The sequence below is a fragment of the Macrosteles quadrilineatus genome, unplaced genomic scaffold (genome assembly GCF_028750875.1).
Source record: "Macrosteles quadrilineatus isolate MER2022 unplaced genomic scaffold, UCM_ALF_1.0 Scaffold_7__1_contigs__length_78375512, whole genome shotgun sequence".
NCBI lineage: Eukaryota > Metazoa > Arthropoda > Insecta > Hemiptera > Cicadellidae > Macrosteles > Macrosteles quadrilineatus.
The window spans coordinates 70,907,461-70,924,445 of record NW_026542600.1 but is presented as its reverse complement, the minus strand read 5'-3'; the positions used below and the strand labels follow the sequence as shown (position 1 = coordinate 70,924,445).

The following is a 16,985-nucleotide window of genomic DNA, read 5'->3' as shown; positions in this document are numbered from 1 at the left end:
ATTCCGATTTTCATGTTCATTTTTATAAACGAGCTAAAAAATATTTTACCTACGATCGTTTTTTAAAGTAGCAGTTTCAGTTCAGTTCTTAGAATTGAAAAGTTTCACATAACAGCATTTTTTACTTTCATAACGGCATAGTTTTATTCATAACAACAACACGGGTAACGGACCAATGAGATTCAAGGATTGAGAGAGAAGAAGTAAAATTGTAATGATTCAAACTTCAACTAATGTTAGTTAGAGATTATAAAGAAGTATATAGGTTTATTTATAGAAATTATTATTCTTTTTTTGGTATGACAATATATTATTATAGAGCAGCTGTTCAGGCCAATTTAATTGTTGAGAGGTGCTATTAGTGTTTGGTACAATGTTTTGTTGCATCACTCTCAGTGGCAATGAGATGTTATAATTGACAACATAACCTCTCTTAGAAGTGATGAGTAGTGATGTATAGTAATTAAAACACTGTTAAAGGTAAAGTAGTGTACGCAACTCACGTAAAAAGTGTTAACGACACTTGTAGAAGGTTTTGAGGTACTCGCCAAGGCTCGTACCTTAAATTTTCTACTCGTGTTGTTAACACTATCTTTAGTCAATCGTTGTGTAAACTACTATATCTTTACAGGAATGAATACCGTTACTTAGAAATTAGAATGATGGAAATTTTTAGTGCACTCAGTATTTTTCTAAGTAGTGTGGTTACTTTTATGTATCGCTAGTAACTGGAGTGTTCACACTTGTATTCAAACTGTGTCAAAAGTGAGATTTTTGTCAGATTCAACCCGCACAACGCAGTGCGGCGCAGCCGGAAAGCCCTTTTGTATAACTCGTAACTTCAGCCAAACTAGGTACACCAGCTAAAAAAAGAAATACTACCTATTGAGAATTTAGTTTCAAAATCAAAATCCACTGTTTTTTAACATAGCTGACCAGAAAAAAAATAGCCTACGAACTTTTTCACGTCATATTTCAAAACCCATATAAAAGAATAAAAGAATCAAGTTAAATTTTTAAAATAGAAAATATTAGTTTTTAAGTTTGTTATTAGAACTGTTGAACATGAAGATGATTATCAATATGATAAGCATCACAGTACAAGGGATTTACCCCAGTTTCAACGAGGACAAAAGGTGTGGATCCAAGATCTAAAACGTCAGGGTACAGTAACAAACCTAGCCAATGAGCCAAGATCTTATTGGGTAAATACTGAAAAAAATACCGTTGTAAAAAAACAGTAAAAAAAATACCGAAACCGATACCGCTTGATTCCCTACAAAAGCCAAACCAGTCCTAAACAATCAGTAAGTATTATAGTACGATTGTTCAGGGAACGCGGCAGGCTGAAGGGTCGACCCTACTCACACACACGCAGGCCTCACACACACACACACACACACACACACACACACGTGCAAGGGATTAGGACGGACCAGAGACCTACCGTGTGAGTCATCACTGGCTAAAAGAAATTTAACTATCAATTTTTTCAATTTTACCTTTGTTATAAAATCGGTTAATGCTTTTGACTTCAGCTCAAAATGTTAAGTAAAATGATACCAAACAATATATTTTTTGCTTGTAAAATGTAGAAGTTACGAATATTTTTTTCTACTATTTCTTTTCATAATGATTTCGTATTTGGACTAACTTTTCATGGAATTAAACAACAAATTTACCAACACTAAGCATTTTACTTATATCTAACTTAAAATGATTTGCGATTTTGAGGTATCATACAACAGATGTTATATTTCTAGGTAGTGAAGGGGATCGGGGCTTTTTGGCAATTAGGGTGATGGTAAGTGTGCGTGCGTGTGTTGGGTCACTCGCAGGTAGGGCCGAGCTCCAGCTGCTTTCAGTTAAAAATCAGACTATACTCCACTTCCTTTCTCAAAAAATAACGATCAGTCTCCACAAACTTCTGTAACTTATACAATGAACGAAGCTTACCCAAAACCCCTACCTCTCAAACCAACAACACTAATCAGAGTAATCAGAAAACACCAAGATCAATCTCTAGAACTACAAGTACACACACTTTCAATACAAGGTTGTTTGTAAACAATAATAATCCTACTTATTCACAACCAAGTCACCAGTCTAATGAAGAAGTTAAAACAAGGTTTGGAAGAATAGTGAAACCTGTGAAAAAATACGAAGGCAACTAAAAAAGAGGGATGTAATATTAAACAGATGTTATAATTAACATCTGTTGGTTTATTTACTTTGAATTGTTTATATTTTTTATGTTCATTCGTTGTAATTTAATTTAAGTTCAATAATATACTTTTTCATCAAGACTAAATTAGAAATGAATTCTCAATAATTAATACACAATATTAAAACAGAACTAATGTTTCCAAGACTTATTGACTTCACTCGTACTCAAAGTTTCAACCATTTTCATTTTACCTTTAACACTAATACCGAAACCCTACCTAGGCTGACGTTAACCGAAAACCCCAGTCTGTGAGACCCCATTTGAAAAATAATGGACCCCGCTTTGACACACACAAACCGAAACCTTCGGCCTGTGAGACCCCGCTTTAAAATACACTAACGATGGGCTTCTGAGCCAGGCATGTTATGAACAGACAACCTGTCAAGGTCACGGCACCCATGCAAAATGAACAAACAATATATCAATAGGTAGGGGAGGAAAAGGGGGGAAGGTATTGGGGGAATGGAATTTTCCAAGTAAACAGTGTTGCCAACATGCGTTTTTGAAAATTCCCGTGGGCCTGTCAGACCGGGGTTTCGGTATTAGTGTTAAGAAGGCTGGATGCAGAGTTATTTGGAAGCGGGGCATTGATTTTTTGCGCCATCATCATCTATTGTGCTTTATCTTATCTTATGTGACGGTAGTTTATCAAATGAAGTACTAAAAACGACTTTGAGGTAATGTAAAAGAAACAGGTTTCAAACTATTGATATATGCCTATAAACAAAATAAAGCATGAACAATTCATAAGGGTTTGCTAAAAAATGTTTTCAAACTAACATATAGAACCTAGACAGAATATTTTACGAGAAAATAAATGTACACATTTCCTAAAAACACAAATTCTTTACTGTAGGAAAACAAACAAATGTAATATGAATGTGAAAAATGAAACACCAATGATAAACTTAGTTGTAAATAGTGATTTGTTGGTACTTAAAGGTTAAAAGTGATTCTCGCTACCACCTGTATAAAGAACCGACGTAAAAATGTCAATACAGATAATTAAGTAGGCCTATGTACCAATAGGGGATGGGCATATTGATATTACAATCCAGCGAAAGCAGCGCAATAGTAGTATGTCGAAAGCGAAATCGACACATGGGAAAAGCGATTTTAGCAGCATCTCTGTTACAATCACAATGACATCGGACATTGTAAAGATCACCTGAGTTCTATGTATCTTAGTGCAGTATTACCACATTATCTTCTTGCAGTTCTCCCTGCTATTCTGGTCCCTCGGGTGAACGGAGAGTCCAGCGTAGACAGCCTGGGTGTGGGTGGTGCTGTAGAGTTGGTAGAACACATTGCGTCTCCACCCACCAACACATCAGCTCCACCCCTGTCTCACCCACTCACCACCTTCGCCCTGGAGCCAACAACCAACCGCCCTCCCACCGAGACCCCTCCCCCTGGGTACATGTCAGAGGATGGAGACAACATGGATCATAATGACAACCTAAGTAAATACATTTGACAAACATGTAGAAACTAAATACCTAAAGCACTTTGTAACTTTAGAAAAAAAATATAGGAAACATTCCTGTCTTCCTATTTTGGTGATTTAAACCAATGTTTAAGAATTTACAATTGAGTTGTACGCTATTTAAGAACAGTTAATGAAAGGTAGAACCAGACATAGTGAAGAGTGTGAAACACAGTGGGGACTATTTCAGGGTGTATACCAACCGGGAAAACCGGGAGAACCGGGAAATAACCTTGAATTTGAAGGGACCTGGAAAAAACCGGGAAAAAGCCGGGATTTTTGGACCGATTCCGGGATTTTTATTTTAGCCCCGGTAGAAGATTGTAGTAGTCGTAAAATGCGTCTTGCCGCGATTGCGGGCGACGACGATGACGTTTTCGTGTCCGCGGGGGATGACGATGACGTTTTCGTGACCGCGGGAGACGACGATGACGTTTCAGTGATCGCAGGATACGACAATGACATCTACACGTCCGCGGGAAATGTTCGTGATTTGCCGCGATTGCGGACGACAACGATGGCGTTTCCGTGACCGCGGGAGACGACGATGACGTTTACGTGACCGCGGGATCAACGATGATGTATACACTGCCGCGGGATGATTTTGCTGAGATCGCGGACGACGACGATGTCGTTTCCATGACCGCTAGAGACGACGATGATTATGTTTACACGGCCGTATATGTTTATGATTTTGCCGAGATCGCGGACGACGGTGATGACGTTTCCATAAATGCGAGAGGCAATGATGATGTCTACACGGCCGCGGAAGATTTTCGTGATTTGCCGTGACCGCGAAAGACGACGATGATGATTTCTACACGGCCGCGTGATATGCTTATGATTTTGCCGTGATTGCGGCCGACGACGATGACGTTTCCGTGACCGCGAGAGACGACGATGATTATGTTTACACGGCAGCAGATGTTTATGATTTTGCCGAGATCGCGGACGACGGCGATGACGTTTCCGTGACCGCGGGTGACGACGATGATTATGTTTACACGGCCGCAGATGTTTATGATTTTGCCGAGATCGCGGACGACGGCGATGACGTTTCCATAACTGCGAGAGGCAATGATGATGTCTACACGGCCGCGTGATATGCTCATGATTTTCGTGTTTTGCCGTGATTGCGGCCAACGACGATGACGTTTCCGTGACCGCGGGAAACGACTATGACGTTTCCGTGACCGCGAGTTTAACGATTATGTTTACACTGCCACAGGAAATATTCATTATTTTGCCGTGATCGGCGAGATCGCGGACGATGACGACGATGACGTTTCCATAACTGCGAGAGGCTATGATGATGTCTACACGGCCGCGGAAAATATTCGTGGTTTGCCGTGACCGCGAAAGACGACGATGATTATGTCTACACGGCCGCAGATGGTCATGATTTAGCCGCGATCGTGGACGACGACGATGACGTTCCCGTGATCACGGGAGTCAATGATGGTGTCTACACGCCCACGGAACATTTTCATTATTTTGTCGTGATCGCGGTCGATGACGATGACGTTTACGTGACCGTGGGAGTCAATGATGATGTCCACACGGCCTCGGAACATTTTAGTTATTTTGCCGCGATCGTGGATGACGATGATTACGTTTCTGTGATCCCGAGAGACGGCGATAATGTATACATACCGCGGGAGATGTCCAGGATTTTTCTATGATAACGTAAGACTGTGATGACGTTTACGTCACTGTGGGAAGCGACCACACGACCGCATGAAATATTCAGGATTTTGCCGCCGTTGATAATGTGTTCATAAAAAATGAAGATAATATTCATGATTTTTCTGCTATTGAGAGAGACGATGTTTCCGTGGCCTTAAGTAATGTTGATAGTGAAAATTATTTCTATAATAAGGATTATTACTTTTTCAACACTAGCTCACTGGACTTTGAAACAAATTTGATGCAAGTTTATATTGTATACTTAAACTGCAAGTCTTAAATTGATTATAGTTTAAGTGGAACCAAACAAATACGCGGGAACCTGGAAAAACTTCGAAAAACCAGGAAAAAACCTGGAAAAAACCTGGAATTTCACTTTAATAAAATAGTATACACCCTGTATTTGCCTGAAGTCTGGGAGACCACAACTAATTATGTTCAAATTATCGGTACTTACCTAATATACCGACCAGACCTAATAATTAACCTAACCTAACGATGGGTAGGTTGGATTCGGTTAGGAATATTTTGCTAATTAAACTAATTGAAATATTTGGAAGTCGATTTATCGGTGTGGTCAGTATATACAGTGTGTAAATTAAGTATCGAAACAAATCTAAATACAGATTTGTTTCGATACTTAATTTACACACTGTATAATAGTAACCACCAGTTTATCACCAGTAGAGTAAGTACCAAATTTAAATTATCTAAGATTAACACAGATTGCAAAAGTAGAGTTTTAAAATGGTACACATAACATGTTATTGTTGCTATCTTAACCTATTTTGTTAAACTATTGGCTTTTTTCTGTATGATATGAGATATAACTGGCTTAGGTTTAGGTTAGCTGTCATATTCGGCTGCCTTGGTGGCCTAATAGACAAAGCAGTGTATTAATTGGAATGTAAAGGTTTTATTGAGGATTATTTTTGACAAATGGATGCCATGGGGGTTTTTTTAAAAAAAAGCTCAACTGGACTCCAATCTCCAGACTGTTGTCCAGAACTAGGGCTGCACCCCAGCATTAACGTGATGAATTTTAACTTGTTGGCCGTCTTCTGTGGTTGAAGGACAGTGATATAGACTTGCTTTAGTTTTAGATTGATGAAGGAATATTCCACACAGACTTGTATTGTTAGTTAGCTTGACTCAAAGATGTATTACTACGTCACATATTCAAAACATCAGCCAGCATTTTCGCCTGTCCGGTGATACAAATATTTCTGATCTCCCGAAGATCAAGAGTCAGCAAGTTTGACTCAAATAACAGTGAGGCGCATATTTGGTCACTACTACAGAGTGTTATGTTTTGTAGGCATGAGCCCAAGCCCAGCATTAGACCCACAGCCAGTCATGTACTGCGAGCCAGTATTCTGGTGTTCCATCAGCTACTACGAACTCAACACCAGGGTAGGAGAAACCTTTCACGCTTCGCAGCCTTCTATCTCAGTCGATGGATTCACAGATCCTAGCAACTCGGAGAGGTTCTGCCTCGGTCTTCTGTCTAACGTCAACCGCAACACAGTAGTCGAGCAGATTCGTAGACATATCGGCAAGGGGGTCAGGCTCTATTACATCGGTGGTGAAGTGTTTGCCGAGTGTCTTAGTGACTCTTCTATCTTCGTGCAATCCCCTAACTGCAACCAACGTTACGGCTGGCATCCGGCGACAGTCTGTAAAATCCCTCCAGGTAAATAAATCAAAATATCACTTATTTTGCTAATGAATTTACATATTAGTAATATGTATATGTATATATACTATGATACTACCTCATTTAAACTCTGTACAAAAATACTTACAATACTATTTAGTTCTGTAAATATTATAACTATTTTTTAGTAAAAACACTTAAAAAATTCAATTAAGTAAACTTAATTGCTACAGAGGAAAATGTATTCCTGTGTGTGGAAGAGAGAGAAAGAGTCATTTTATTTTTGGGGATGAAATGATTTTACATTTGTAGATGAAAAAGGGTTTTGAAACGTGATAGGTGGTTGATATGACATTATTTGAAAACTGGACAAACGGTAGAGTCCTCCCCCTCCCACCTTCTTTCCCCTAAAAAATAACCGACCTCCTTCCTAATATGCACACACACTTGCAAACACACATACATACTCACTGCTGTCCTCGTCCCAACACCAACAAGCCTATGTGTACTTACTGTAATATCCGCAATATTAAAAATAAGAATAATCTAAGTTACTAACATTTACGTATCCACAGTTCTAACAGTAGTCTAACAAAATACTAAATAGGCTAAAACAATTTAACTCCAAACAATTGTTTATTATAACGAGTAAAAGAAAAAAAACAAAGTCTACTTGGATTTAGATTTCATATAAGATGATAAATCAAGGTAAATTATGGAATGATCAAATGACACACAGTTCTAAAACTATATTCTAGACTTGTGTCCCACTGCACACAATTGTAATTTGTGTTGTGAATCGGTTGCTTTCAACTGACAGGAACTCTCTCATAAGTTAGTTGTGTATCCATTCCTTCTTCCTTAATGTGTTTCTAAAACTAAAAATCTTTATTTTCTTTTAAGCACTCTAATTACAAATGTAGCATACTTGTAATAATTTGCATACTAACAGTAAAATGATTGTAGGTTGTAATCTAAAGATTTTCAACAACCAAGAGTTTGCTGCTCTTCTGTCCCAGTCCGTGAGTCAGGGTTTTGAAGCAGTCTACCAACTCACTAGGATGTGCACCATTAGAATGTCCTTTGTCAAGGGCTGGGGCGCAGAATACAGGTAAATCTAGATACAATTAAGGGTGTGCTTTACCCCTGATGTGCAACCGAATGCAAGGGTTTGCAAGATTACTGTTTTCACCTGCTACATTGAAGGTAGAATCAAAGTTAAGGTCTCATATTAAAGAGGATGAAATTTTCTATAGTTCTGCGTTTCATCATTTCATTTATTTTTAATACACACCTTATAAACTTGATTTGTAGGACAAGAAAAAAGGTCTTTTCAACTAGCCCTAACTTATTGGAAACACTTTATTTGAAAATTTGAAAAACGCAGAACTATAGATTGGTATTTGCACTACTATAAGCCATTTAGAGTGCGTAGCTATCATTATTGGTTAATTCGAAAACAGTAATCATGGAAACCTCTGCAAGCGCTTCTCGCGGCACTGTCCAATGGTGCAACATAGCAACTGAAGCGCGAGCTGAGGTAGAGCGCACCCTTAAGGAATTTGCAAGTTTGATAAGTCAAGCCATATTCCATAGGATTCAATTCTTCTCTTATTCAATAGATTATAAGTTGGGGCGCCATCAAGATTCTTGTCAGTTGTCTATTGGATCTGATGATGATTGGAGTTTACCATCAAAATCAATCACCACTTACTTTTATTTATATTTACGATCTTGTAATAAAACAGTGTAAATATGTGTTAGAAAAATGTTAATTTACTTACTGTTTTCACTAGCTTGGTCAATTTAACAATGTGTTTATCAAAAACTTTGTAAGCTATTTTTACCTACTAAAATACACATTTATACCAATTTTGAATTTTCTATATTGAAAAATGCCCAAGATATGAAATAATTCTTAAAAATCACAAACAGACCGACAAACAGAAATCTAGGCTACATCTAGGCACCCATACTTATATTGCATTTTATGTTTGTCTTAGCCCAAGGAACAAGTCCACAAAATATGTACAGACAATTTGGAAACATTCTGTATATATATAAATATAATATATATATGAATTTGAATGGATCGGTCCCGGGTCCAGGTCTCACCATGAGTACTACTATAGCTTATTCCCTATAGGTATTGGACATTCGCCAAAAATGGGGTCTATCAGTAAAAATATCTTTGTTATGATGCTATTGTTCCGTGCATAGTTTATTTGTCGTTTTAAGTAGTTTGATGATTTTTTTCATGTTTTAAGAGCCTTTTTACCATTTTTACATTTTTTTTCAATATGGCGTTGTGGGTAATGAAATTGTTCGGAATTTAATGTGGAACCATATTTAAACATTAGTTTTTAAAAAATACTAAAAATAAAGGAGCTAATTAGAGTAAACCAGCATGATGTCACCTTAAACCTGCCTCCTACCAGGTCTGAGTTGGAGACAAAACACAATTGTTCTTTGGGCTCGGACCATCTCTTTTGAGCTCGGACTTGACTCGTGAACCCACCGGGACTAATGATTGAAAGCCGGGACTATGTGTAATTGGACTCGTGAACCCAACTTTTAAAACTAGGTTTTATCCCTGCACTTATTGTGTGGAGCCTATCAGTTTTATCCGCGGCTTATATAGTCTCTAGCTTGTGAACCCGATTTTTAAGTCGCCGTGCAAATACTAGTTATTTCTGGATTTTGGGCTCAGACTACCATAAACCCGAGCTCGTGAACCGCCTCTAAGGGACCCAGTACTGAACCCTGAAGTATACCCCATTTCAATGTTTTTTCTTGATGGATTTTTCTATTGGTAAAAACTATTTGCATACGGTTTTGTAAATAGAATGAGAAACAACTAAGAAGTGAACCAGAAAACCGAAGATGATTTAATTTGTTTAAAAGAATATTAAAGTCAACACAGTCAAAAGCCTTACTCAGGTCACAAAAGGTGGCCTGAGCATAGGTTCTGGCTTCAAAAGACCAGAGGATTTCTCTTATTAGGTCGTCCAAAGCATTATTTGTGGATAGACCTTTTCCAAAACCATATTGGGATGGGTTAAAGAGGTTATTTTGTTCAAAAAAACTCGCTTACTTGCTCACACCCCAAAACTTGCATAATTGAATAATTGAAATTGGACAGAAACTTTCTGGTTATACTACGTAAAATACTACTTAAAACACACAAAACTCTGGTACAGTAGACTCCCTCTTATCTGGACTCCTCTGGATAACATGATTTCTGGTTAAACCGACATCTCCTCAAACTCGTTCAACTAAAGCACCCCATGGGAAACGGGAATCATTCACAAACTAACCCAATATTTTACTTAAATTTGGAAGAGCATTGCATTTAGACCTGTGATCACTGGTCTCAAATCTTTTCCATGAGGAAAGTTGTTTCAATACCGCCCACTTCCTGGCGATCCAGTCCAGTCAAACCAATGTGCTGATAAAAGTTGTCGGGCTGAAGAGACATCACTTTTGCTGAGTGTAGTCAGGTGAAATTGATGTCCCATTAAAAGGTGTCTGGATAAAGGAGTCTATTGTACTTCTAGTTACAGCACAGCAGGGGAGTGATCAAGTACACTCACAACTAAAAATTCCAAAGCATTGCTCAACTATTGTGTGTTGCTGCAGGAGGCAAACAGTTACGTCAACGCCTTGCTGGATAGAACTTCACCTCAACGGTCCTCTACAGTGGCTAGACAGAGTTCTGACTCAGATGGGCTCACCGCGTCTGCCGTGCAGCTCCATGTCCTAATTTCGTAAGGTAAGCATCCTTCCAGGAATAATTGTATACTTAAGTCAAAATCAAACAAAAACAAAGTTATAACGTGGGGTCGTACATAGCTACCAGTCACTCGCAGATCAAGTTAAGAAAACTACTCTTTGCTTGAACGACAATGTGCTAGTAAGTAAGATTCCGGAAAGTTTGGGATTCATTTAAGATATGAATGTTTTGATGGACCAAAACAGGCTTAAGTCAATGATTATTTGGCTTTTGATAAATGATCCTGGCCAAGAAACAGCTGATTGTAGTCTCTAACAGATCTATACAAGTCATCTCACTCCATTATACAATCATCCTGCATGCCAACAGACATCCTTAATGCCACTGTTTTAGTGAAATTATTAAGTTTTAGTTTTCTTAATAGTGTTTTTAGATTTTAAATGTAATTTTTCCCAGTAAGTGCTATATTTGAGTTACTTGCTGTCGTGTATCGACCTTGCAACTCTTAGAAACAACAATGGTTTTATGACTAATTATTCTGTACCTTTTCAGGATGCTGTTCAGAAGCAGTAGCGGTCTGAAGTTTATCATGTGCCAATTTACTGATGTTAATCCAACCGAGACTGAAAAGCACAAACTGTATCTGCAAGTTAATTGATGCTAGACATTGTCTAAAACATAACTCAAAACTCATATCTGTAATATTTATGAATTTTAAACTTAAAATTCAAGTCAGTGTTTTAGGTACATAATTTTGAAAGTTAATGTCTGTGACATAGGTACATAATTATGAAAGTTACTGTCAGTGTTATATGTACATAATTTTAAAGTTACAGTCAGTGTTTTACGTACATAATTTTGAAATCAGTCAGTGACATAGATACATGATTTTGTTTGTTTTTACTTGTAGCATAAAAAGTCAGTTATTGACACTCGCTGTAGGGATAAGGTTTAACCTTGGTAGCGAGATAGAAGTTGAGAATTGTTTTATTTTAAAAAGATATTATTTTCTGGCAAAACTCGTGACTCACAGGAGAAAGACAATTTCCAAATAAGCAATAATCATGCAATTTAAAGCTTTAAACATGCATCTGCTCCATTCATCTGGATTGCCAATTATCCAGATAAGCTGAAGGGAATTAAATAAATCAACTCAGTTTGTAAAGTTAAGTCCATTGTAGTTTTTTTCCAGTTTGCTGTGATCAGTTACATATTTTTATGGATGCCAATTTTGTCCATCAACCTATTGTAGTTGTATTAATCGGTAGGTGATTAGTTATCTGCTTAGTGCCACTGACTTAGATACTTTTTCTTTAAAACTCACATTATCTGGATTTTTGACGATCTGGATGGAATACGGATTCAGATGATTGAAGTTCTGCTGTATATTTGTTTGATGAAAATAATGTTGAGAAGGAAGGTACGTCAAAAACTTTAAATGCACAATTAAAGTTTCTTCTCATATCTCTCTTCGTACAGACATAAACTTAGTCTATGGGAAATAAGAATTGCTATTCAACGGTTAGTGGTGCATCGAATGCACCTGTTGAATCTAAATGGGTTGTAAGTTTTAAGCTAATTTTTATTATTGATTGAGCTTAGTGTTTTATTGCAAAACTACTTGCCCTAAGTTGTTGCATCATGAGCTTGTATGAATAAAAATAAAAATATGATTGCATCGTGTTGGGAGCAGACTCTACCTAACCTTGAACATATTCGGCCACCAAGCTCTCAGGAATGCAAAGTTGTAAATAGTCTTTCTCCCTGTAGCCTACTGACATTACTCTTCTAATAATTTGATATTTTTCAATTTTTTATAATTTTTTACAGAGCTTTGTTTATTTGCTGTGAAAGTCATATAGGGATTTTAAACATACAGTGTATTATTCTTCAGTTGTATAATTCTACCTCATACCTCAAAATTACGCAAAAAATTCAAAATAATTTGAATAACAATAAAGAAGTTTCTCAAGACATATTTTGAGTTGATAGTTGAAGTTAATAGTCAGAAAATGTATAAATACCATACTGATGGATATTCCTCTCTCTATCTTTGTAAAATTTGTTTGCTTGAAAGTCTTACATCTTTCCAATTTTTTACTGTGTATATTAATATCTATGTAAATGAAAAGAAATCTTGAAATTGGGAAAACTGGCCTGGCATGTTTCGCTGTCAGATTTAAAGTGGATAAAAACATTGAATGTATGTCAAATCGTACATACGGGTATTCGATTATGTACATAGAATATTGCAGAGCAGTTATTCTTATATGTATTGTGTTGTTTCATAACTTTGTGTTGAAAACTTTATATTGATATTAATTTTTTGTAATACAGGTTGTAAAAACCCTTGTGAGGAATGGCAGCTTAAATTTACATTTCTCAGAATAGTGTGTACGTAAAAAATAATTTCATGTGTCAACCGAAGAATGACATATGAAAGAGAAAGTTTTCCTAGTAGTAAACTTTTCAAATTGAATTGATTGATACGATTGATACTTTAGTACTGCTTCCACAAGTGAAAGTAGAATTACTAAAAAACATTTTTACTTGATATCCGCTTGTTTTTATACACAAATAGCCATAAAAAAGTTCTTTATTTTTATAGTTAGACATTTGTATAGATTAGTTACGGTTTATTTTCTGCCTCACTGCCAAATCCGCATTGTGTTCTAGTTGTAATAAAATAAAATACGTACTAATATTTAGCATTTGGTAATTTTTAAAATCCAAACATAAACGTCTTTAAATACTGTACTATGAATTTCCACACAGCTTTGCAGTTCAAACATTTCCCTCGCTCAAAAGTTTAGCTTGGAGAGAACAAACATTTTGTTATCTTAATTTGTTAGTTAGTGTTACCTAGTTATTATATTTTTATTGTAGCTAAATTAAACGAAAGGTTGTATTTTATTTCCCAAACAGTTCTGGTTTACAATAGTCCAACACCAATTTAGTTTTAAATTCAAAGAATTCGTCCTGTAGACTATATTGTTTTTCTATTAACTTATGGGGGTATCATACGCAAACAAATAATTTTTTTTAATTGTTTTATTTTTGTTTTCAAATTTAAGCCTGTTACTTCCTGAACAAAATGACACCTTATTTATGGTTCAAGCAATTTTGGTACCAGTTTTATATAAAAGCATGAATTATAACCTTAAAAAAATCAGGTTGAAAGCTCTAGTGGTTCATAAGCAAATGACATTAAGGTTGCTAATTATACATTGTTACCATAGGGCGTATGATGCCCCCTTAAACAAATTTAATCACCAAGCTTTTACATATTTTCACATATTTTGTCACTTAGCTTTACTCATTTGAAGCTAGTAAAGAGCCAATTGCCTATATACTAGGGAATACCTTATTTATTGATTTTTGCTTGTAAATTGATGGGAAAGAAAGAAGTATCTAAGTCAAATATTATCTTACAACAATATATACTGTATGTATATTATGTACTGTGATTAGAACATCTATATTGTATCGTTTAATCCTTATTTAGGCATGTTACTATAATTTAAACTAAATTGCATGGATGGTTCTTTAAGATTATCTACCGGTCCTTGGACCTGGTAGATCTTTTATCTTGGGTGTCCATGAATGGTGAAAAAGTATACATAATAATCTTAATGGGCTATCCCAGAAGGGCGTTAAAAACTAGTAAACAAAGTCAGAGATACCTTGATTTTTTACTCTTTTTCAGAAACTAATTATGTTTAAAATGATGGAGACCTATACAGTGACCCTAAATTAAAATTGTGTATGCTAAGTCAACAATATTTTATTTAACTCCTTGGTAGTTTAAAGTGATCTTCATTTTAATTTTAAACTAGAACAGGAACAAGAAAATGTTCACTACAGTATAAGTTTTTAGTATAGATATTACATAATCCCATAAATTTGGTAACTTACTTAATTCATAGGTAAAAAATATATTTGAAAGCACTTAATGGTGAAGCCTTGACACTACAGTGCAATATTGGAATTAGTATTAATTATACTGCATCATAACAAACTTTGGAAAGGCTAAGTGTGATTCGGGTCGATAAAATGTAGTCCCTTTTTAGGTTTATTTGTTATGAGGATGGAAATGTTTATTTCTATTGAACTTTACATAGGTGTGATGTTTGAAATTGATTGCTTTAATCCCTGTTAAATTTGTAATATTATTTATAGATCTTGAAGCATACATTCTTTTCACAGACGTGTGATCCTGGAGATTGGTCTGTTACGTTATTGGGTTGTTTGAATATTCTGTTTATTCCTAGATAGTTTTAAAGAGAATCATGCTTTAAATATTCATAAGGTAGATTATGAAAGGGTAAAACCTGTATGAAAAAGTTCCCCCTATTTTTGAGTAATGTTATAAAATTAACTGTTGAATGCTCAGAATGTTTCTGATGAAACAGTTAAAATGCTTTTGTAAACACCCTAGAATCCCTCCCATAAACTTAATTGTAAACTTTTATCAACGTACCTCGAGAATATATTTGTTCTCGGGCATTTTCAGAGCGTTCTGTATTTTCAATAGATAACTGTATATAATTTGTAATCAGTGTGGTGGCATTGTTTGTGAAAGAATAATTTTTTCATCGCTAATTGTTGGTTTTAGTTTTTCACCTGTATCCCCATTATAACATTATTATTGGTATTTCTTTGAACTCCATGGATTATGTATTGATTTAACTATCATGTTATAGTATAGATACAACATTTAAATTTAAAAACAAGTTTTTATCTGGGCACACACTCAGTAAGGATAAAGTAAATTTAGCAAAATGCCTGATTTGAGGGCCAACTGACAATGTTTCTCGTAGTAAATGAGAATTAGAAGTTTTGGTGTAATTTTACCACTTTTCCGTCTTAAGCCATTTTAGGGAAGTTCCTCTCGACTTAAATGGCCAGCCCTGCTGGTTAGCTAAAAAACAAAAACAAAATCCTGAAAGAAAACAAAAATTATTACAAATGGACAATGGACATGTGTTCACAAAATGTTCGCTCAAGCAGAGTAAGGTAATAGAAAATGCCTGTAATAGTTCTTTAAATAACATAAACTCGCCATCATCGAAATTTAACTTCAAACAAAGGGCATTTGAATTTTTATACATTAACTCTAGAACTGCTTGATTGCTCATTTTACTTACATTAATGCTCATTAACTGATGGACTTACATTAAACATGAAGTTAAAGATGTTGCTTATCCTGATAACTTGTTTTTTTTTTTTTTTGTTAGCTTATTGAATTCTTGTTTCATTATCTGTTGACTTGCAAATTCAAGGTTATTTATAAACAAATAAAAAACTATTCTACTAATATGAAATTTACAACAAACGATACTTATTTACAAAAAGTATAAAAAGTTCTAATACAATCTTTAACCTGAACTTAAAATACGATTTATGGTGTATTTTTTATATGACCCCTAAGAAATATGCATAGCTTGATAATTTTTTGTACAGCTTATAAATAAAGAAGTTATAAATTAAGGTTGAGTCTTATTAATATGCAAATAACATAATAATACTCGCTGTTTCCTTCTGAAAAAATTACAGTATAAACGATATAGTATAATTTTTTTAATAATATTTTTTTATTAATTTTTTAAATTAATGATGCAAACTGCAGTAAAATATGCTTGCATTTTAGCAAATCCAACTGGGGTTCCAGGGTTAAATTAAATATTCTGTTTCTGACTGCAGACCTTTAGCCACAGACTACAGAATATGTAATGCTTAATAATTTGTAAGGTTTGCTCTATAGTCTGTGCTTTAGCATTGAACGATTATAATGTTTTCTAAACTTGTTATCATTCAATCCAGATTCAGTCTTTTCCCATTTATAATCTACTCCATTAAAGTCTTTTAAATTTTTAAAATAAAAGTGTTCAGTTAAGTTATGGAGTTTTTAACTATTTCACCTTTGCCATATTTGTTTAGAGAAGCACTTTGAGTAGAACATTTATTTAGGCCTACATGATAATAATTCAAATGATGTTTAATAATAATTAATACTAATACATAGATCACGGAAAAATATTCAGGATGAAGTAGGTTCCCTAATAAGTTTAGAAAACGCTTCTATATACTGTTAAAATAAAGAGAATGTATTTAGTGCCTGCACAGTGAAGCCAGGTTGCTCACTTTACAGTAGTGCCTGCAATTCTTTAATACGTAGTGTCAAACACATATGTGC

General features: G+C 35.4%; 1 protein-coding gene across 1 annotated transcript in view; it reads left to right on the top strand.

Annotated features, from left to right (window-relative positions):
• The window catches only part of LOC128999073 (mothers against decapentaplegic homolog 3-like), a 40,838-nt gene extending 25,447 nt beyond the window's left edge, over positions 1-15,391 (top strand). The window contains exons 5-9 of the mRNA XM_054425430.1: positions 3,445-3,690; positions 6,718-7,092; positions 8,023-8,167; positions 10,696-10,828; positions 11,342-15,391. Of these exons, the coding sequence (XP_054281405.1) occupies positions 3,445-3,690; positions 6,718-7,092; positions 8,023-8,167; positions 10,696-10,819 (890 nt within the window). The 3' untranslated portion in view covers positions 10,820-10,828; positions 11,342-15,391. The remainder of the gene's footprint in view (positions 1-3,444; positions 3,691-6,717; positions 7,093-8,022; positions 8,168-10,695; positions 10,829-11,341) is intronic.
• The last annotated feature ends 1,594 nt before the right edge of the window (positions 15,392-16,985 follow it).